Source organism: Salvelinus sp. IW2-2015, unplaced genomic scaffold (assembly GCF_002910315.2).
Source record: "Salvelinus sp. IW2-2015 unplaced genomic scaffold, ASM291031v2 Un_scaffold1864, whole genome shotgun sequence".
Classification (NCBI taxonomy): Eukaryota; Metazoa; Chordata; class Actinopteri; order Salmoniformes; family Salmonidae; genus Salvelinus; species Salvelinus sp. IW2-2015.
In genome coordinates, this window is record NW_019943228.1 from 113,924 (window position 1) to 135,473 (window position 21,550).

The 21,550-nt window shown below is 41.6% G+C and overlaps 3 protein-coding genes across 3 annotated transcripts; all 3 read right to left on the reverse strand.

Moving 5' to 3' along the window:
- Nucleotides 1-208: 208 nt before the first annotated feature.
- LOC112072241 (stromal membrane-associated protein 1) lies at nucleotides 209-7,764 on the reverse strand. Its single transcript, XM_024139656.2, has 10 exons — nucleotides 7,483-7,764; nucleotides 6,832-6,965; nucleotides 6,484-6,569; nucleotides 6,276-6,351; nucleotides 5,763-5,831; nucleotides 4,546-4,621; nucleotides 3,986-4,113; nucleotides 3,439-3,664; nucleotides 1,032-1,390; nucleotides 209-748 (listed from the first exon to the last, which is right to left on the reverse strand). The coding sequence occupies exons 1-10, from the start codon at nucleotides 7,598-7,600 to the stop codon at nucleotides 614-616; spliced, it is 1,407 nt and encodes a 468-aa protein (XP_023995424.1). The 5' UTR covers nucleotides 7,601-7,764; the 3' UTR covers nucleotides 209-613.
- A 304-nt stretch (nucleotides 7,765-8,068) lies between these two features.
- On the reverse strand, nucleotides 8,069-10,630 carry LOC112072245 (centromere protein K-like). Its single transcript, XM_024139660.2, has 6 exons — nucleotides 10,483-10,630; nucleotides 9,775-9,857; nucleotides 9,577-9,675; nucleotides 9,193-9,328; nucleotides 8,941-8,994; nucleotides 8,069-8,636 (listed from the first exon to the last, which is right to left on the reverse strand). Exons 1-6 carry the CDS (start codon nucleotides 10,528-10,530, stop codon nucleotides 8,481-8,483), a joined length of 576 nt encoding a protein of 191 aa, XP_023995428.2. The 5' UTR covers nucleotides 10,531-10,630; the 3' UTR covers nucleotides 8,069-8,480.
- A 1,447-nt stretch (nucleotides 10,631-12,077) lies between these two features.
- Nucleotides 12,078-19,685, reverse strand: LOC112072242 (centromere protein K-like). The gene is made up of 11 exons (XM_024139657.2): nucleotides 19,596-19,685; nucleotides 18,982-19,014; nucleotides 18,740-18,877; nucleotides 18,605-18,661; nucleotides 18,428-18,491; nucleotides 18,258-18,304; nucleotides 13,269-13,351; nucleotides 13,071-13,169; nucleotides 12,687-12,822; nucleotides 12,435-12,488; nucleotides 12,078-12,185 (listed from the first exon to the last, which is right to left on the reverse strand). The coding sequence occupies exons 1-11, from the start codon at nucleotides 19,596-19,598 to the stop codon at nucleotides 12,078-12,080; spliced, it is 822 nt and encodes a 273-aa protein (XP_023995425.2). The 5' UTR covers nucleotides 19,599-19,685.
- Between the last annotated feature and the right edge of the window lie 1,865 nt (nucleotides 19,686-21,550).

Here is a 21,550-nt window from a genome sequence, read left to right on the forward strand (position 1 = left end):
TAAAAGCTTGTGTAACTGGTCCTGCAGCTTTTTCGATATGTTGATGTCTTTGTTGTTGTATTTGTTTACGTTGTTGTGGTTGTCATTTTTTTCTTTCCAAAAAAGGAAAATTAAAAGAGTTATGATATTCACAACATGTAACAGGCACTGACTGCCAGGCTGCGTATGATGGTGTGTGTATGTATGAGGACTCCCAATTTACTCACAAAAGAGAGACGGAAAGAGAGAGCGATGGATAGAAAGTGACAGAAAGAGAGAGATGTGCCCCGTTTGAATACTTCAGAAATGCTTCCTTCCTTGAAGTAGTCACTGATCTGATTGGGTCGGTCAGACTAATAAGACGGTCACCTTGCTTTCACCTGTCCAATCACCAATGGATCTGTGATTACCTGAAYGAAACAAGGAAGGAAGGCTGCATCTCTTCAGTATGCGAACAGAGCCAGATAAGCTCGATCTTAGAGAGTGGTCAGTATCAATTGGAGAACGGGCATCAGTTCATAGTAAGGTTTCTGGGGGGTTGGATGTTGGATTTCGGACCCCCTGGTTGCGACCCCCTCTGCCGCTGCCCTGACCCCCAATCCCTGACCTTTGACCTCCGGGGGGGGGGGCTGGGTCACTTCCAGAGCTGGTTGCTGAGGGTCTGACCGGAGGGTGCGGCGGCCCAGCCTCCCATGGTGGAGGCAGGCTGACCGAAGGCCATGCCCCCCCCGGCACCATTCAGACTCATCCCTGACATCTGCTGGTTCATCTGGGGAAGACAGTAGGAGATGAATAGTAAGGTGCCAGGGTCAGGGAAACACAATATTGCCTAATACTAAATCAAACCCAAGCCCTGATCCCAATGCATTTATATATATCTGAGAAAATTTGATAGTTAGCTAATGTTACCATATTGCCATACCTAAGTTAACTCCCAAAGACTCTTGATATTGTATTCTTATAAAACCATCTTGTACTTCAAATGCAAAGTTTACTCCCAGGGGAAAATCTCCAATATGCCAAAGAACAAGACATCAAAAGAACTAACATACCTGTCCCATGTTCCAGTGGCCCTGCTGCCCAGGCTGGACAGCATACATCCCCTGCATGCCCTGAGCGGGCACCATACCCCCCATCCCCCCCTGTGGTACCCCCATCATCCTTGGAGCCATGCCAACCATTCCGGCCGCTGGCGCTTGTCCCATGAAACCGTTGGGCATCGTCATGCCAACCATCATGCCTGTGTTGMGTCCCATCATGGCAGCTCCGTTCTGAGCCATCATGGCACCCATGACGGTGGTGGGGGGCATGCCWGTGCCCATGCCAGGGAAGGCCTGGTAGCCAGCAGGGACCTGCTGCTGGGGGATGCCTACTGGAAACTGCATCTGGGCGGGGTTCATGTATATACCAGCTGGAAGGGAGAAATACAGGAGAAATACTGAGAACAGTTTGAGTTTCTTTTTTTGTTAACCTTTATGACTGCTTGCCATAGATATACTGAGAGAGTGGGAAAGTGACTGAACAACTTGGTTGGTGACTTGRTACTTTAGAAGTGTTTGGTATTTACCAGCATGTATTTATATAGCCCAGAGCCAGTTGGAGACCATTTKCAACCTCTGTGTTATTGGTTGGTGTGTGTGTGCATGCACTTGTGTCATGACTCTCCTGGTCAAGGATCCAAGGCCTCAGACCACAGGAGAGGGGGGCTGGGCTGGTTATGACACCTCACATCAATCGTAAATCTTATGCAGCAGAGTACCCTCTCCTGCTCTTCAGTACCAACCAAAGGAATGCCGTTGTTCTCCAGAATATTCTTGCAGCCAAAACTATAACACCCAAAAAAGGAATATTGGAACAATATTTCTAAGATAGGAATGATCAGTGGGGATCTAAAAAATAATGTCATATTGCTTTCCATTTCGTTATGTTTTTAAAAACTGTATGAACCAAATACTGTACCTTAGGAAGGAAATCCCCCTTCGGCTGTTAAGTTTCCATCCAATATGATGTTAATACAATATGATTTTTGTTAAGATATTAATGTGATTTTAGTGTTCTAACGAGATCATACTTTTCATGTCCTTTGCACATTAACTAAGCCACGCCCCAAATGAGGTCAGACGAACGTGTCAGTGTGATGGAACTGCCCTGTCCAACCAGAGTCCTTAAAAGGACTCGCTAAGAACTAACATATTCAGACCAGCAGACATAACCGTGAGCTAAACATTACAAATGGCTGGAAACTCTGAAACTCAACGAGTTGAAGAAGATAAACTCACTAGACCAAAACATTGACAGTCTGCAACTGTGCATGTAAAGGGATCTAGAACTTTGACTATCTACCCGAGAAAGGAAGGAGAGGATCCCAWCTCAGACAATCATTGGTGCATCTGAAGATCAGTTCAGAAGAAGGACTCCACTCCAAGCCAGGACAACTAAGAAGGATATTGTAACCTCTGGTGGACAATCAGAGCCTTACACCCATCGAGCCATTCCCCATAGAAGGATTGATTGGTTTCAACAGAGAGAGACAACGAACAAAGACATCTAACTTACACGTAAATACATTGCATTTCTTACCCAAACGGGCAGCAGTTCGTGTACAAGGTGTAGGATTAATGTGAGAACAGTCCTAGAATGTATCCACAATAAATGTCCTTTTCTCTATCCCTCTCTTTCCCCACCCCCTCTCCATTGTGTAACAAGCCATCATATTTTGTCAGTCCACTGGAGACTTTTGTCTCATGTAAATGTGTATTCTGTGTTATTATTTAGCTAGTTAGTAAATAAATAATGAAATCAATTTGTGTAGAACTGAATAATCAGAAAAGGCTGGGGTTCTTGCGGATTCAAGAAGTATGCAATGTTCAGAATGAGACTGAGATGAGGTAATGATTAATAAATGACTTATCGATATATCTTATATATTTCTTCTAGAGTTTAATTCGGGAGATGGTAACTCATTAAACAACTTCTTCCGTGGTGCCCCAAATTCCTTATGAGCCCATTGTTACATGGTTAATTTAATCGAGTAACAACGATAAATAACATTCATCACATTAATCAAAGTCACATCACGATGTGTGCACATGCCCACACTTATGTATGACAAGGCTCTACAGTGCAACCATTTTACTCGCATATGCGCCTAAATATTTTGTTGTACGACCTGGAATTTTTATTTAGGAGCACAAGTGCTGATGATAATTGTTGAAATGATTACTTCACTGTACCGCAGCCCTGGAGTGCCATGGTGAATACACTGAGTGCAGATTCATGACCGTCATGCTTGCACCATTATTACAAAGAAAACGTRTTGTTACCTCAAATATTTGTCATTGTGCTCCTAAATTTCTTTGGGTGCTGCTACACGTGCTCCTTGTAAAAAAGGTTGGTGTAGAGCCCTGCATGAGTGTACATACTGTGCATGTGTAGGCTTGTGTCTGTATTTCTCCTTACCAGGCGGGGCCTGCTGGTGCTGGGGCATCTGAGGCATACTGGTGTTCCCATATAGGGACAGGATGGAGTCCTTGGAGAGGMGTTTCTTGGCCCCGGTGTCCTCCCCCTTAATGCCCCCTCCACCACCAGTCTCACTGAACAGGTCCAGGTTTCCCTGGGCAGAGCCCGAGGATGGGGTTGCTGCTGGGGGTTGTGTTGGGGTGCTGGCTGGGGTACTGGAGCTAGCCTGGAAGAAGGAAGTAAAAACTGTAAGAACGACGTAAGAAAAGTCGCTAACCCTATTCAGTGTGTTGAGTCTCTTGATCTTCAAACTTCTCTAACGCTAGCATGCATTGGCCTGCATGGATGTGTGTGAGACAATGGGTAAACAGCAAATTACTCACTGCATTGCAAGCACAATGCTCTACCAACTGAGCCATCGTTCAGATGTAGATGTACAGGTAATATGTGTGCATGTACATATAGAAGTTCAGTATGCGTCTTTATGTTTGTGGYGCTGGGTGTCCATAGGGACCAGGGAAGTGGTGAGGTCATCAGATTGTGTTACCTGAGAGAACTGAGCAGCAGCGTTAGATGAGGGGAGGGGGTTGGACACCATGGGGCCAAAGATATCCAAGTCGTTACTTGCTGTGCTAGCAGCACTACCGTTGTTAGCAGGGGCAGGTGTTGGAGCATCTAGAGAGATGGGAGAGACAGAGAGAGCAACATAGAGGGGTTAAAACAGAGATGTATAAAACAGGTTATACAGGGGAGGAAAAAATGTACATAAGATGAATGTGTGTATTGTTCAGGACTTCAGCATTTCTGAATAACTGACTGGTTTAGTACATTTTACATTTGAGTCATTTAGCAGACGCTCTTATCCAGAGCGACATACAGGAGCAATTAGGGTTAAGTGCCTTGCTCAAGGGCACATCGACAAATTTCACCTAGTTAGCTCTTAACGGCTAGGCTACCAGCCAGGGTCGTATGCATCAAGGCAAAGCAGGGCCATATTCAATAGGCACAAAACGAAAGCAAACGGGCTGAAACCAGGAAGGACTATCTGAACTTCTCCAATAAGAAACTCTCATTTTCGTTTTGGAAAACTGACTGGTTTAGTCTTACCAAGGCCAAGTAGGTTGACGGGAGGTTCTGCTGTCTTCACAGGACTGGCTTTGGGGGCTTGCCGGGTCTCTTCACTCTTCAGGGGTTGAGTCCAAGAGAAAAGGCATAATGATAGTGAAAAAAGAATAATGTAGTCTTGGAAGTAATAATGAAGTTGATGTGTTAAGCTTCTTCCAGACTAATGGCTAAATATGCAGGGCTTCGGTTGAGCATAGGTTTAGTTCATAATGAAAGCAAAGATCCTGAGGAGGTGGACTTCAGATAAGACATGCAAGGGATATTTCAAACCCTCAGCAGTCAAGCCCTCTTAGAGGTCAAAGGTTAGGTGCATCCTCAGCCTTGGGTTACTTGACCACATTCAATGCTTTGTCTAGGAATCAACATGCGGGGAGCTCGACGCCCAGCATTCTAACCCTAAACCCAAAGATGGTCTATTTTTAACCATGCCATCAATGTATCAACACGTCAAAGTAACTACACAGTGAGACGCACCACAACAAATRAGTTTGCTGGACATGGTGACCATAAACATTTGTAAATGGATGATTAGTTGTATTAAGTACTGGTATAATGCCAGACCTGTTAACTGTAATGTTTTTCATACAGTTTGCCATACTAGACTGTTAAAGGGCAATTCCACCACTTTTCAACCTCCTTTTCATTATCTCCAGCACAATACCAGTGTCGACATGTGAAAACCCATGCATTTCTTCTTTTTGTAGATTTTTTAAAAATGAAGTTAAAAAGTTCTACCCGATGACATCATCAAAAGTTAAAACATTTAAAAAACAAACACTAGGAGATTGGTGACATGGGGAGCAAGAAAATACCCTTCCTCTGGCAAAAAAATAAAAAAATAAATCAGTTTTTCTTGATTTTAAATCCTACCCTGTAATGTTACAGGGAAGCAATTTGATCCTTTTAACCACAGATCATAGAAACGCGCCGTTTTCACATATGTAGACAATGGTATGTTGCTGGAAAATGAATATGAGTTTGAAAAGCGGCGGAATTGCCCTTTAAGTCTGCTCCCATTAAACCACTAAAACCTGACCGCTATAGCATGGAGTGTCATGATGAGTGGAACTGTTCTAAACTAAATAAACATATCATTCTGACTGCAAAGCTCAAAAGAGACAAACAGGGAATATGGGTTGGGTTGAGACAGATATCTTATATAAAGAGTCTATAGATGTATCCATTCAAAACCACTGTACTTTGACATTGTATGACAGCTTGGTTCCTCTATCAGTTTCCTTCTCTCGCTTGCTCTCCTTGTCTTTTGGCTGTAGAGGAACATCATAAGAGGAAATTAGAAAAAGAAAATCAATGGAGGAAGAGATATAAAGGCCTAATCTCATTTGAATAATGTTCCAAAATGGTTGGGCCATATAACACAATAAAACAGTACCCCAGCAGCACCATAAACACCTGTGGAAATACATGCTAGCAGGTAGCCAGTCATTGTGCTAATGCTAGTTAGCATTAGCTAGTGAAACTACCTCTAACTTCCTTCATACTGGACCCAGAGACATACAAATGCTATCCACGAGTTCATCTGACTTTAGGGAAGTACATAAAGGGCCTCATTGCCATAACCCCAAAGTATCCCTTTAACCTAACACATAACAAGCAACACTTTGGAGTCTACATACAAATAAGACAGTGTAACACATTCTAGTACTATCCGCAAACCAGTTTGAGTGTGGCATCAGAGGTGAGATACATACACTGTGTCCATTGGTCACATTTWTGCTGTAGTATTTCTTCTTCTCATACTTGTCCCTGATGAAGAACTCCACTGCTCTGGGGTCAGGGGTTAAGGGAAAAGAAAGGTAGCAATATTATAAAGGGACAGGTACATGTGTTATGGGAAGCTGCGGTGTGTGTGTTTGTGTGTGTGAGAGAGACTGTGTGTGTGTGTAGTTATAAGGATACTGGTCTGTCTGAGGCCTTCTGTAGTTGTCTGGAAGGTTGGCCTCATAAAGCTGCCTGGACTTGGAGTTGCCCATATCTACTATGCTCTGTTAGAGAAGAGAGGGAGAGATGGAGAGAAAGAGGGTGGGGGAAAGAGAGAAAGAGGAGCACAGAGATAGAGAGAAAGAGGGGTGGAGGGTGGATAGTGAAACAGCAGGGGGGGACATGATAAGTATGGGTTAAAAAGTCAACTTTGTATTCAGCCAGTAGGATATACAAGAAAGAGAGGTGTCTGTGTCAATAAATATAGGTCAATACATGACATTTCTAATTTATGAAAACTATAAATCCTGGACATTGGCTAATTACCTGTATTTGTGCTGCTGTCCATTGGTCCAGGTTGACAGATTTGACACGTGATATGTGAACCCCAAGGTTCCTGTGGATGCCAGCACATCGGATACAGATAAACACTCCCAGGTTCCATGATGCCCATCTTGGACCTGGCAGGCAGAGACAGGGTCGTACTCATTAGTGCACCGGTTTCAGTCTGTTCTCTTCCGTTAGGTGTCTAATGAACACAGCCCAGGTAATGGAAGATTCACTTATCAAAACCTGTCTGTACCGGTGGTGCAGGTGTCACAATAGCACTTCAGATTGGCAGGTCTTCCCTGTGCATTCTTTTAGAGTGACATGTTTTGACATTTAGTGATAGTTTCCCAGTGGTGACTTTCATGGTGCAGGGGTGTCGAAACTTGCATTTACTTGTATGACTAAAGTTTGGATCATGGTTCAAGGTGTGGCGGGAGACAAAATGCTACCTAGCATAACTAAACTAGCCTAGTAGCTACCGGATAAATGCTAAAGAGGAAGGAAGGTGTCAGCAGACTAGCTGCTACTTACAGTTAGCATAGCTAGCTAACAACTCAGCCTGAGTCTGGCTAGACGAATAACTGAAACAGTTATATAACATCAAATGACACATCATTTAACGAAGTTCACATTGTGTTYTATAGTTACCTTTCGCCTCACAATCGGCGCAGTATTTGTTGTCGTCCTCTCTCAGCATTTTGGACAGAATGGCCTGATGCTGCTCGTTGAGTTTCAGGGCCTTCTCTCTCTCTGATCGGGTCGTCATCTTTGCTGATGTTCAATTTGTTCTTTCAATTAAACTGTTTTCTACCTTGAATGTTCGTGAGTTTTTAAAACTTTATGATTTAAGACCATAATCAGACAAATGAACGCCTTCGAGAGAAGTGTAAAAACACCCGGAACCGAAATTTGCTCTCCGCCCACAAGAATGCACGAATTTGCAGGAGGCGGGTGGATATACCTAAACGGCTCTCGGGATTGGATGCTGGAGATGACGTAATCAGCTGACGCATATCAGGGATTCCTGACAATTTTTGTGTGTGCATTTTTCAACGTTTAATGTGTTGTCGGTACAGGCTATCGGTCCTTGAGAATTTCTGTAGGTATTTCCAAAAATATTATACAATTTCTTATTTACTTGAGTTTAAATTGACTGCTGTGAATCATGTACTGATGTATCAAGATGTTTTCTGTTCTTCGGATTAGAACAAAGTGCTACAGTGAATGACGAATGTCTATTTTTTGTTATGATTTTTCATTTTATTAAGAACAAATCTGGCATACATTGATATATGGAAATATATACATAATAACAATTGAAGGTTTCACCATATCCAAAGTATGCAAATTGTGTTCCAGTAGCCAGAGAGCAACATACACAGATATTTAAAAAAACATTTAAAAAGATTAACCTATTGTGAAACACAGGAAATAACACTATAAACCAGTGACCTATCAAGCCACTATCTCAATACATACTCATGATATTACCATACACCTAGCCTGGTCCCAGATCTGTTTGTACTGTATAACCAACGCTTATGATCGATGGCATGACAATGAGACGGCAAGACAGCACAAACATCTGGGACCAGGCTGCTATACACGCTGACAAAACTAGAACCAAAATGTCTGACCAGTTACTGTTAATAAAAGGRTTCCAGGCGGATCTTGAAACAGTCCTCTGGGTGTCTCTGTGCAATGCCGTGYCGCAGCAGCATCTCTGTGTACGGGGGCCAGAACGTCTCGTCTATCGATACGTAGGGATCGTGAGGCGTCTCCAGAGTCGTGTTCATCAGCAGCTGCAAATTTTAACAAGGGAAGATAAGGTTTAAGACAAGGGTTTAAGATGATTATTTATGTTGTTGTTCAATTGGAGCAAGAGGTGAGTAGGGATGTTTATGCAGTTTGTTGTACTGTAATCAAATTGATCTACATTACAAAGATGTGAGTGTAATGTAAGTGTAAAATATAGTCATAGGGTCATAAAAAACTAGACTATAAAGCTGCTACTGGTTCAAGCATGTAGTAATAAAGAAATACAAAATTAAACCAGAGCACCGGGTTGAATAATAAAACAAACAATGCATGCGAACAGAGACTTACCTCCAGGACTTCATTGAGTGAAATTAGATTCTCGTTCAGCTCTTGAGGAATGTTCTGAAAATGGAAACAAAAATTATAGCATCTAGGCTGGTCCCAGATCTGTTTGTGCTCTCTTGCCCAACAAAACATAAAAAGTTATCTACACAGCACAAACAGATCTGAGACCAAGCTAGATGCAACAGTAAAAAACAATATGTGACCAGTGAGGAACCCCTCCATCAGAGCCACATAATACATCACTAAGACTACCACCTTTTTCTTCTTGTCAGCGGTGGTCTCCTGCGTAGGAAGTGGGAAGTGTTCCGCCAGTACGTCTGRCAGGGTCTCCATCAGTCTGTTCTGGTAATCCTTCATCTTCTGGATCTTCTTCTTGGTGTCCTGCAACACACTGAACAACAGCAGCAATACTTCCATATTAAACTCAGGATAYTTGTCAATGTGTTGGTTTGTGTGTCATRTTCTATTATTRKYGYYRKWWWTRWRAMYSYSYYYAKKSKAYAYAWKYCMCRKKAAKARAMWGWYAKYSGGYGYMYMAKWKTSWYKWRMTMRWKWAWAAAAAAKWRYTTTMMMTTWWYRRWWGRKWWYWWYWAAWTMWKWMTYRYSRSTYKCKWAKSWYACKRYYRRSWMMTYRRMTACCTGTGTTCWGATAACCTTTCGTTTTCCAGTCGCTGTTTGACCACATGTTCAGTGCCTGCCCTCAACACTTCCTTCTTTTCCTCCAACCACTTCTGTTCACTGGAACAGGAACACAGATGTATACTGTCAAATCTACTGTCTCCATGTCAACATTCAAAGGGTTGGAGATTTAGAATAACAWTCACATTCAAAGAAAACCTTTTTAAAGTCTCTCTCAGTGTGTCTCTCTTGGCTTGTGAGCAAGAGAGGACCAACTCAAGTTGTGAATTCAGCTTCTGTAACTGTGGAAGTAGGAAAGAAAAGTAAAAAAAATATATACATTTGTTAAACATGAATATGGTTACTTTTCATAAGCATAAGGCTCTGTATACCTATAAAATAGCTGATATCTGAAATGTGTACAGAACCAGTCAAAAGTTTAGACACACCGACTCATTCAAGGGTTTTTCTTTATTTTGACTATTTCCTACATTGTAGAATACTAGTGAAGGCATCAAAACTATGAAATAGCACATGTGGAATCATGTGGTAACCAAAAAAGTGTTAAACAAATCAAAATACATTTAAATATTTGAGATTCTTCAAAGTAAACACCCTTTGCCTTGATGACAGCTTTGCACACTTTTGGCATTCTCTCAAAAAGCTTCATGAGGTAGTCACCTGGAATGCATTTCAATTAACAGGTGTGACTTGTTAAAAAGTTAACTTGTGGAATTTCTTTCCTTCTTAATGCGTTTGAAGAACATGGCTGAGGTTTTACATTATCCCAACCAATTGCGCTATTTTGTTAGTTTTTTTGCGTTTTGTGTAACTTATTTTTTTTAAACTTACTTTGTACATAATGTTGCTGCTACCGTCTCTTATGACCGAAAATAACTTCTGGACATCAGAACAGCGATTACTCACCGCGGACTGGAAGAAACTTTTTCCTTTAACGAGTCCGAGGAGAAGCATATTCTGCTTCACTGGAACAGGCCCAGATCCCTGTAATTTGCTTGAAGAAAAGACACAGGAAAAGGGGCCGCAGATCGGGCAGCCTTCTGAGAATCCGTAGCTGAGCGAGTAAACTCCCATCCGTTCTTTTTGCTAACGTGCAATCATTGAAAAAAATTTAATACAATTGATGACCTATGATTAAGATTATCCTACCAACGGGACATTAAAAACTGTAATATCTTATGTTTCACCGAGACGTGGCTGAACGATGACACAGATAATATAGAGCTGGCGGGATTTTCCATGCACCGGCAGAACAGAGAAGCTACGTCTGGTAAGACGAGGGGTGGGGGTGTGTCTATTTGTCAATAACAGCTGGTGCGCGAAGTCTAATATTAAAGAAGTCTTGAGGTATTGCTCGCCTGAGGTAGAGTACCTTATGATAAGCTGTAGACCACTCTATCAACCAAGAGAGTTCTCATCTATATTATTCGTAGCTGTCTATTTACCACCACATAACGAAGCTGGCACTAAGACCGCTCTCAACCAACTATAAAGGCGATAAGCAAAGAAGAAAATGCTCACCCAGAAGCGGCACTCCTAGTGGCCAGGGACTTTAATGCAGGCAAACTTAAATCAGTTTCACAAATTTTTTACCAGCATGTCACATGTGCAACCAGAAAAAAATATATATCCTAGACCACCTTTACTCCACACACGCAGATGCATACAAAGCTCTCCCCACCCTCCATTTGGCAAATCTGACCATAATTATATCCTCGTGATTCCTGCTTACAAGCAAAAACTAAAGCAGGAAGTACCAGTGACTCGCTCAATACGGAAGTGGTCAGATGACACAGATGCAACACTACAGGACTGTTTTGCTAGCACAGACTGGAATATGTTCCGGGATTCATCCAATGGCATTGAGGAGTATACCACCTCAGTCGCTTCATCAATAAGTGCATTGACGATATCGTCCCCACAGTGACCGTACGCACTAGAGGTCGACCGATTAATCAGAATGGCTGATTAATTAGGGCTGATTTCAAGTTTTCATTACAAACGGAAATCTGTATTTTTGGACACCGATTTGGCCGATTTAAATGTTTTTTTTTTTTACACCTTTATTTAACTAGGCAAGTCAGTTAAGAACACATTATTATTTTCAATGACGGCCTAGGAACGGTGGGTTAACTGCCTCGTTCAGGGGCAGAACGACAGATTTTTACCGTGTCAGCTCGGGGGATTCAATCTTGCAACCTTACAGTTAACTAGTCTAACGCTCTAACCACCTGATTACATTGCACTCCACGAGGAGCCTGCCTGTTACGCGAATGCAGTAGAAGCCAAGGTAAGTTGCTAGCTAGCATTAAACTGATCTTATAAAAAACAATCAATCAATCATAATCACTAGTTAACTACACATGGTTGATGATATTACTAGTTTATCTAGCGTGTCCTGCGTTGCATATAATCGATGCGGTGCGTATTGTTGCTCCAATGTGTACCTAACCATAAACATCAATGCCTTTCTTAAAATCAATACACAGAAGTATATATTTTTAAACCTGCATATTNCGCAGCAGCATCTCTGTGTACGGGGGCCAGAACGTCTCGTCTATCGATACGTAGGGATCGTGAGGCGTCTCCAGAGTCGTGTTCATCAGCAGCTGCAAATTTCAACAATGGAAGATAAGGTTTAAGACAAGGGTTTAAGATTATTATTTATGTTGTTGTTCAATTGGCGCAAGAGGTGAGTAGGGATGTTTTTATGCCGTTTGTTGTACTGTGATCAAATTGATCTACATTACAAAGATGTGAGTGTAATGTAAGTGTAAAATATAGTCATAGGGTCATAGGGTCATAAAAAGGGTCATTGAATAATAAAACACAAACAATGCATGCGAACAGAGACTTACCTCCAGGACTTCATTGAGTGAAATTAGATTCTCGTTCAGCTCTTGAGGAATGTTCTGAAAACGGAAACAAAAATTATAGCATCTAGGCTGGTCCCAGATCTGTTTGTGCTCTCTTTCCCAACAAAACATAAAAAGTTAGCTACACAGCACAAACAGATCTGAGACCAAGCGAGATGCAACAGTAAAAAACAATATGTGACCAGTGAGGAACCCCTTCATCAGAGCCACATAATACATCACTAAGACTACCACCTTTTTCTTCTTGTCAGCGGTGGTCTCCTGCGTAGGAAGTGGGAAGTGTTCCGCCAGTACGTCTGTCAGGGTCTCCATCAGTCTGTTCTGGTAATCCTTCATCTTCTGGATCTTCTTCTTGGTGTCCTGCAACACACTGAACAACAGCAGCAATACTTCCATATTAAACTCAGGATAYTTGTCAATGTGTTGGTTTGTGTGTCATRTTCTATTATTRKYGYYRKWWWTRWRAMYSYSYYYAKKSKAYAYAWKYCMCRKKAAKARAMWGWYAKYSGGYGYMYMAKWKTSWYKWRMTMRWKWAWAAAAAAKWRYTTTMMMTTWWYRRWWGRKWWYWWYWAAWTMWKWMTYRYSRSTYKCKWAKSWYACKRYYRRSWMMTYRRMTACCTGTGTTCWGATAACCTTTCGTTTTCCAGTCGCTGTTTGACCACATGTTCAGTGCCTGCCCTCAACACTTCCTTCTTTTCCTCCAACCACTTCTGTTCACTGGAACAGGAACACAGATGTATACTGTCAAATCTACTGTCTCCATGTCAACATTCAAAGGGTTGGAGATTTAGAATAACATTCACATTCAAAGAAAACCTTTTTAAAGTCTCTCTCAGTGTGTCTCTCTTGGCTTGTGAGCAAGAGAGGACCAACTCAAGTTGTGAATTCAGCTTCTGTAACTGTGGAAGTAGGAAAGAAAAGTAAAAAAAATATATACATTTGTTAAACATGAATATGGTTACTTTTCATAAGCATAAGGCTCTGTATACCTATAAAATAGCTGATATCTGAAATGTGTACAGAACCAGTCAAAAGTTTAGACACACCGACTCATTCAAGGGTTTTTCTTTATTTTGACTATTTCCTACATTGTAGAATACTAGTGAAGGCATCAAAACTATGAAATAGCACATGTGGAATCATGTGGTAACCAAAAAAGTGTTAAACAAATCAAAATACATTTAAATATTTGAGATTCTTCAAAGTAAACACCCTTTGCCTTGATGACAGCTTTGCACACTTTTGGCATTCTCTCAAAAAGCTTCATGAGGTAGTCACCTGGAATGCATTTCAATTAACAGGTGTGACTTGTTAAAAAGTTAACTTGTGGAATTTCTTTCCTTCTTAATGCGTTTGAAGAACATGGCTGAGGTTTTACATTATCCCAACCAATTGCGCTATTTTGTTAGTTTTTTTGCGTTTTGTGTAACTTATTTTTTTTAAACTTACTTTGTACATAATGTTGCTGCTACCGTCTCTTATGACCGAAAATAACTTCTGGACATCAGAACAGCGATTACTCACCGCGGACTGGAAGAAACTTTTTCCTTTAACGAGTCCGAGGAGAAGCATATTCTGCTTCACTGGAACAGGCCCAGATCCCTGTAATTTGCTTGAAGAAAAGACACAGGAAAAGGGGCCGCAGATCGGGCAGCCTTCTGAGAATCCGTAGCTGAGCGAGTAAACTCCCATCCGTTCTTTTTGCTAACGTGCAATCATTGAAAAAAATTTAATACAATTGATGACCTATGATTAAGATTATCCTACCAACGGGACATTAAAAACTGTAATATCTTATGTTTCACCGAGACGTGGCTGAACGATGACACAGATAATATAGAGCTGGCGGGATTTTCCATGCACCGGCAGAACAGAGAAGCTACGTCTGGTAAGACGAGGGGTGGGGGTGTGTCTATTTGTCAATAACAGCTGGTGCGCGAAGTCTAATATTAAAGAAGTCTTGAGGTATTGCTCGCCTGAGGTAGAGTACCTTATGATAAGCTGTAGACCACTCTATCAACCAAGAGAGTTCTCATCTATATTATTCGTAGCTGTCTATTTACCACCACATAACGAAGCTGGCACTAAGACCGCTCTCAACCAACTATAAAGGCGATAAGCAAAGAAGAAAATGCTCACCCAGAAGCGGCACTCCTAGTGGCCAGGGACTTTAATGCAGGCAAACTTAAATCAGTTTCACAAATTTTTTACCAGCATGTCACATGTGCAACCAGAAAAAAATATATATCCTAGACCACCTTTACTCCACACACGCAGATGCATACAAAGCTCTCCCCACCCTCCATTTGGCAAATCTGACCATAATTATATCCTCGTGATTCCTGCTTACAAGCAAAAACTAAAGTAGGGAGTACCAGTGACTCGCTCAATACGGAAGTGGTCAGATGACACAGATGCAACACTACAGGACTGTTTTGCTAGCACAGACTGGAATATGTTCCGGGATTCATCCAATGGCATTGAGGAGTATACCACCTCAGTCGCTTCATCAATAAGTGCATTGACGATATCGTCCCCACAGTGACCGTACGCACTAGAGGTCGACCGATTAATCAGAATGGCTGATTAATTAGGGCTGATTTCAAGTTTTCATTACAAACGGAAATCTGTATTTTTGGACACCGATTTGGCCGATTTAAATGTTTTTTTTTTTTACACCTTTATTTAACTAGGCAAGTCAGTTAAGAACACATTATTATTTTCAATGACGGCCTAGGAACGGTGGGTTAACTGCCTCGTTCAGGGGCAGAACGACAGATTTTTACCGTGTCAGCTCGGGGGATTCAATCTTGCAACCTTACAGTTAACTAGTCTAACGCTCTAACCACCTGATTACATTGCACTCCACGAGGAGCCTGCCTGTTACGCGAATGCAGTAGAAGCCAAGGTAAGTTGCTAGCTAGCATTAAACTGATCTTATAAAAAACAATCAATCAATCATAATCACTAGTTAACTACACATGGTTGATGATATTACTAGTTTATCTAGCGTGTCCTGCGTTGCATATAATCGATGCGGTGCGTATTGTTGCTCCAATGTGTACCTAACCATAAACATCAATGCCTTTCTTAAAATCAATACACAGAAGTATATATTTTTAAACCTGCATATTAGCTCAAAGAAATCCAGGTTCAGCAGGCAATGATAACAGGTGAAATTGTGTCACTTCTCTGCGTTCATTGCACGCAGAGTCAGTGTATATGCAACAGTTTGGGCCCCTATTTGCCAGAATTTTACGTAATATGACATAACATTGAAGGTTGTGCAATGTAACAGGAATATTTAGACTTATGGACGCCACCCATTAGAATAAAATACGGAACGGTTCCGTATTTCACTGAAAGAATAACGTCTTGTTTTCGAGATGAGTTTCCGGATTCGACCATATTAATGACCTAAGGCTCGTATTTCTGTGTGTTATTATGTTATAACTAAGTCTATGATTTGATAGAGCAGTCTCACTGAGCGGTGGTAGGCAGCAGCAGGCTCGTAAGCATTCATTCAAACAGCCACTTTCCTGCGTTTTGCCAGAAGCTCTTCGTGTGCTTCAAGCCTATCAACTCCGGGATTAGGCTGGTGTAACCGATGTGAAATGGCTAGCTAGTTAGCGGGGTGCGCGCTAATAGCGTTTCAAACGTCACTCGCTCTGAGACTTGGAGTAGTCATTCCCTTGCTCTGCATGGGTACGCTGCTTCGAGGGTGGCTGTTGTCGTTGGTTCTGGTTCGAGCCAGGTAGGAGCGAGGAGAGGGATGGAAGCTATACTGTTACACTGGCAATACTAAAGTGCCTAGAAGAACATCCATAGTCAAAGTTAATGAAATACAAATGGTATAGAGAGAAATAGTCCTATAATTCTATAATAACTACAACCTAAAACTTCTTACTGGGACTATTGAAGACTCATGTTAAAAGGAACCACCAGCTTTCATATGTTTCTATGTTCTGCGCAAGGAACTTAAACGTTAGCGTTCTTACATGGCACATATTGCACTTTTACTTTCTTCTCCAACACTTTGTTTTTGCATTATTTCAACCAAATTGAACATGTTTCATTATTTATTTGAGGCTAAATTGATTTTATTGATGTATTATATTAAGTTAAAATAAGTGTTCATTCAGTATTGTTGTAATTGTCAATTTTTTTTTTTTAAATGGCCGATTAATCGGGTATCGGCTTTTTTTGGTCCTCCAATAATCTGTATTGGCGTTGAAAAATCATAAATCGGTCGACCTCTAGTACGCACATATCCCAACCAGAAGCCATGGATTACAGGCAACATCCACATCGAGCTAAAGGCTAGCGCTGTCGCTTTCAAGGAGCGGGAGACTATCCGGAAGCTTATAAGAAATCTCGCTATGCCCTCCGACAAACCATCAAACAAGCAAAGCGTCAATACAGGATTAAGATTAAAAACTACTACACCGGATCTGACGCCCGTCGGATGTGGCAGGCCTTGAAAACTATTACGGACTACAAAAGGGAAACCCAGACGCGAGCTGCCCAGTGACGCGAGCCTACCAGACGAGCTAAATGCCTTTATACTCACTTTGAGGCAAGCAACACTGAAGCATGCACAAGAGCACCAGCTGGACTGGATCTCGGTAGCCGATGTGAACAAAACCTTTAAAAACAGGTCAACATTCACAAAGCCGCTGGGCCAGACGGATTACCAGGACGTGAGTGCTACGGGTCGGTAGTCATTTAGGCAGGTTACCTTAGTGTCCTTGGGCACAGGCACTATGGTGGTCTACTTAAAACATGTTGGTACTACAGACACGGACAAGGAGAAGTTGAAAATGTCAGTGAAGACACTTGCCAGTTGGTCAGCACATACTCGGAGTACACATCCTGGTAATCCGCCTTGTGAATGTTGACCTGTTTAAAGGTCTTACTCACATCGGCTGCGGAGAATGATCACACAGTCGCCTGGAACAGCTGATGCTCTCATGCATGTTTCAGTGTTAATTGCCTCTAAGCAAGCATAGAAGTTATTTAGCTCGTCTGGTAGGCTCATGTCACTGGGCAGCTCTTGGCTGTGCTTCCCTTTTGTAGTGTAATAGTTTGCAAGCCTTGCCACATCCGACGGGCGTCGAAGCCGGGGGTAGTACAATTCGATCTTAGTCCTGTATTGATGCTTTGCCTGTTTGATGGTTTGTCGGAGGGCATAGCGGGATTTCTTATAAGCTTCCAAGTTAGAGTCCCACTTCTTTAAGCGGCAACTCTACCCTTTAGCTCAGTGCGAATGTTGCCTGTAATCCATGGCTTCTGGTTGGGGTATGTACGTACAGTCACTGTGGGGATTCCAGTCTGTGCTAGCAAAACAGAAGACCTGGCCTCCACAATCACCCAACCTCATTCCAATTGAAATGGTTTGGGATGAGTTGGACGGCAGAGTGAAGGAAAAGCAGCCAACAAGTGCTCAGCATATTTGGGAACTCCTTCAAGACTGTTGGAAAAGCATTCCAGGTGACTACCTCATGAAGCTTGTTGAGAAAATGGCAAGAGTGTGCAATGCTGTCATCAAGGCAAAGGGTGGCTACTTTGAAGAATCTCATAAAACATTTTCTATTTGTTTAACACTTTTTCATAGTTTTGATTTCTTCACATTCTACAATGTAGAAAATATAAAAAATTAAGAAAAACCCTTGAATGAGTAGGTGTCCAAATTTTTGACTGGTACTGTATATTAAAAGGTAACTACATCGAAATATATATATTTTTTTCTTCCATTTTCCAACAGTTACTACTACTGTTGAAGGCAACATTTACATGTGAATTTACCTCCTCTGCTCCAACGACGAGTAACACCTCAGGATTTGTGGACAACACTATGGATAGAAAGTAAACCACATTCTGATGGTACATATCATGCTTATGTCTCAGTCATACAGTATAAGTACAATCAATTAGTTATAAAGGAATGATATTCAGAGTAGAAACCAGACACTCACGTTCTGGCTGTCTTGTCTGCCACTGCTTCAGCTCAGCTGCTACAGCTGTCAATCTATTCACAGACTGTTGGACAAATAACAGATATGCAGCAGGTAAGGCAAGATAATGTAAAAAGTACACGCATCACACATACTAATGCTTTCATTCAGCTATAGTGAAATAGGGCCATCTCTGACCTGTTCTTGTGGGTATTCATCGGAGTCTGGCTCTGCGAGAGTGATCTCGTTCTGAAGCTGAAAAACAGAATATTACATTTGAACATTAACACAATAACATCACATCACCCAAAGTCATTGTAAACAGATCAGTACCATCTCTAGCTGGGCAAACTGCTCTTCACACTCGTTAAACAGTTCTGCCTGTGCAGCTTCCGAGCACTCTGTGTAGAAAGGAATGGCAGGTGGTGCTGGAGTATCCTGGACCTCTGACTCTGTGTCCAGTGGCTGTCCCTGTGACAAAAATGTCAGAATTATTAGGACATGCATGTTGAATGGATAACTTACTGTAATTTCAGTAAAGCTTACAAAGGCTCAATATTGGGCTACCGTATTACTTTCTCCTGTTGCAACGTTACCTCGTTGGAACTCTGAAAACAAGAAATTCACAATATTGTTATCAACAAGTGGGGAGTAACTACCGAGCTCTGGTCCACGCCATGCATTGGATCTGCACTCTATAGCGTGGACCCAGTGAGTCTGGCGAAACATTTTCAAAAAGTCGTTTGAATCATGTTTTGGGGAAAAAAAATACACCAGGCACATACAAAGAAATGTTGTCAGGCACTCTACCAACATCTTCACTTTGGGAGTTACGAAAATACCTTGAAGTCATACTAGCAAATCAGATTAAGTTAGCTAGATTAGTAAATTGGCCATTTTTTCATAAATTCTAGTGAAATGTCAGACAAAGTATTTTTTTTTACATAAAAGCAGGAAGTAACGTTACTCTTTGGAAGAAACATTACAGCACCTGGGTAGCTACCAAAACCTCCAAAAAACAAGCAAACGAACGTTAGCTAGTTTAGCAAACGTTAGCAGTGATGAAAAAGATTTAGCATATCCGACTGAAAACAAGTTAACGTTATATCATTAACGTTACAAATAGGAGAACATTCATCAATTGCAAATCGACTGTTTATCACTTTGCCAAAACAACGTGTCCACCTACCATATTTGAAATAGTTAGCTGCTTATTTTCTTAAAAACGTATAATATATCCTACAGCCACAGATCGATGAGATACAGCTGTCAACTTCACCGCTAGCTAGTTCCTTTTCAAAATACCGCCAGTATTGATGACGTACGTCTGAGCGAGAAGTACTTCGTTTGAGAGCGTTAGTCTGCTACTGATACGCATATCACTGAGAATGGCGCAACGTGTGCAACTGCATCCCGCATTCAAGGCCCCATTAGTAATTGCCATGAACGCAGTTGCACCCTTCTCAAATTAGGGCTCGTGGGGAATTTAAACATTGAGCGATGCCTGACAAACCAGCACTGTTTTACAGACTGCGTGCCGCCTCCAAGACCAGAGGAAATCGCAGACAGGGCTGCTTTGCAAGCTAGTCTTAGCCATCCTCTACTACATCACCGGTCAAGGGAGGCCAAGAAGATCTTTAGGGCCTCAGCCACCCGAGACTCGGCATGTCACTCATGTCCCCATAAAAATAAAATGTTGGAAGACTGGACGAGGTGACTGGCTTCTACCCCTGAAGTAGTTCTACGGCAGTAGGATTCCTGTAAAAAAAAAGTGAGCGTATTCAACAGCTCTGCAAAACTGGTAAACAATGCACTATCAAAAGTTTCCTACATGCAGCTCATCTAATGTCTTAAACCTTATCTCTTGTCCATGTAATATGTGGGCACAACCAGTAGACTGATAAGAACGTTTTATTATAGTACTCAAAGAGTGCTTGAAGGAGAAATGGCCCCAAATCCCCTATTGCACGTCATTTCTCTGAGGCCGGTGTTGTGCGAAAATGGTTGTGGTCGTGGGTTCGCCCAGGGCGCCATACAAGCTAGAACCTCCACATTACACTTGAATCAAATAGCCAAACCGAAAACTGCAGACAAAAATGCTTTCTGCTACTAAGATCAGTGAAAATGTAGGCTAAACTGACAATGGAGTGAAGAGCAGAAAATCTCTACAAGCAAGTCGCAGCAATGAGGAACGCGAAGGGGGGGTATTCTTCAGGGGGAGATTTTCGGCTGCAGGTGGATAGTATATTTAAAACTCCACCCATCAGACATGAATTGGAAAATTGTTATTGAAGTGTTTCTGCAAATGGTATATTGCCTGTTTTTTCTGTTTCCTCATCTAGTGGTATTTCTAGCTCCCTACTTTTACAAATCCTGTGTTATTTATTCTGAGGAATGTTCACATGATATATGTAAAAGCAATCATTTATGAATCCTAGAGGAAAACCTGGTTCAGTCTACTTTTCCAACAGATACTGGGAGACAAATTCACCTTTCAGCAGGACACTAACCTAAAACACAAGGCCAAATATTACACTGGAGTTGCTACCAAGATGACATTGAATGTTCCTGAGTGGCCTAGTTACAGTTTTGTCTTAAATCTGCTTGAAAATCTATTGGCAAGATTTGAAAATGTCTGTCCAGCAATGATCAACAACCAACTTGACAGAGAGCTTTACATTTTAAAGAATAATGGGCAAAATTTGTACAATCCAGGTGTGCAAAGCTCTTAGAGTTACCCAGAAAGACTTACAGCTGTAATCGCTGCCAATGGTGATTCTAACATGTTTTGACTCAGGGGTTTGAATACTTATCTAATCAAGATAATATATATATATTTTTTTTTTTCATGAATAAAAATCAATAATTTTTCTTCCACCATTGACAGAGTATTTTGTGTAGAGTGTTGACAAAAAATGACAATAACAATCCATTTTAATCCCACTTTGTAACACAACAAAATGTGGAACAAGTCAAGGGGTGGAATACGTTCTGAAGGCACTGCATGTGAGAATGTTGTTTATTGTGCCTTTTGGCGAACTCCAAGCGGGCTGTCATGTGCCTTTTACTGAGGGGTGCTTCTGTCTGGCAACCCTACCATAAAGGCCTAATTTGGTGGAGTGATGCAGAGAGGATTGTCCTTCT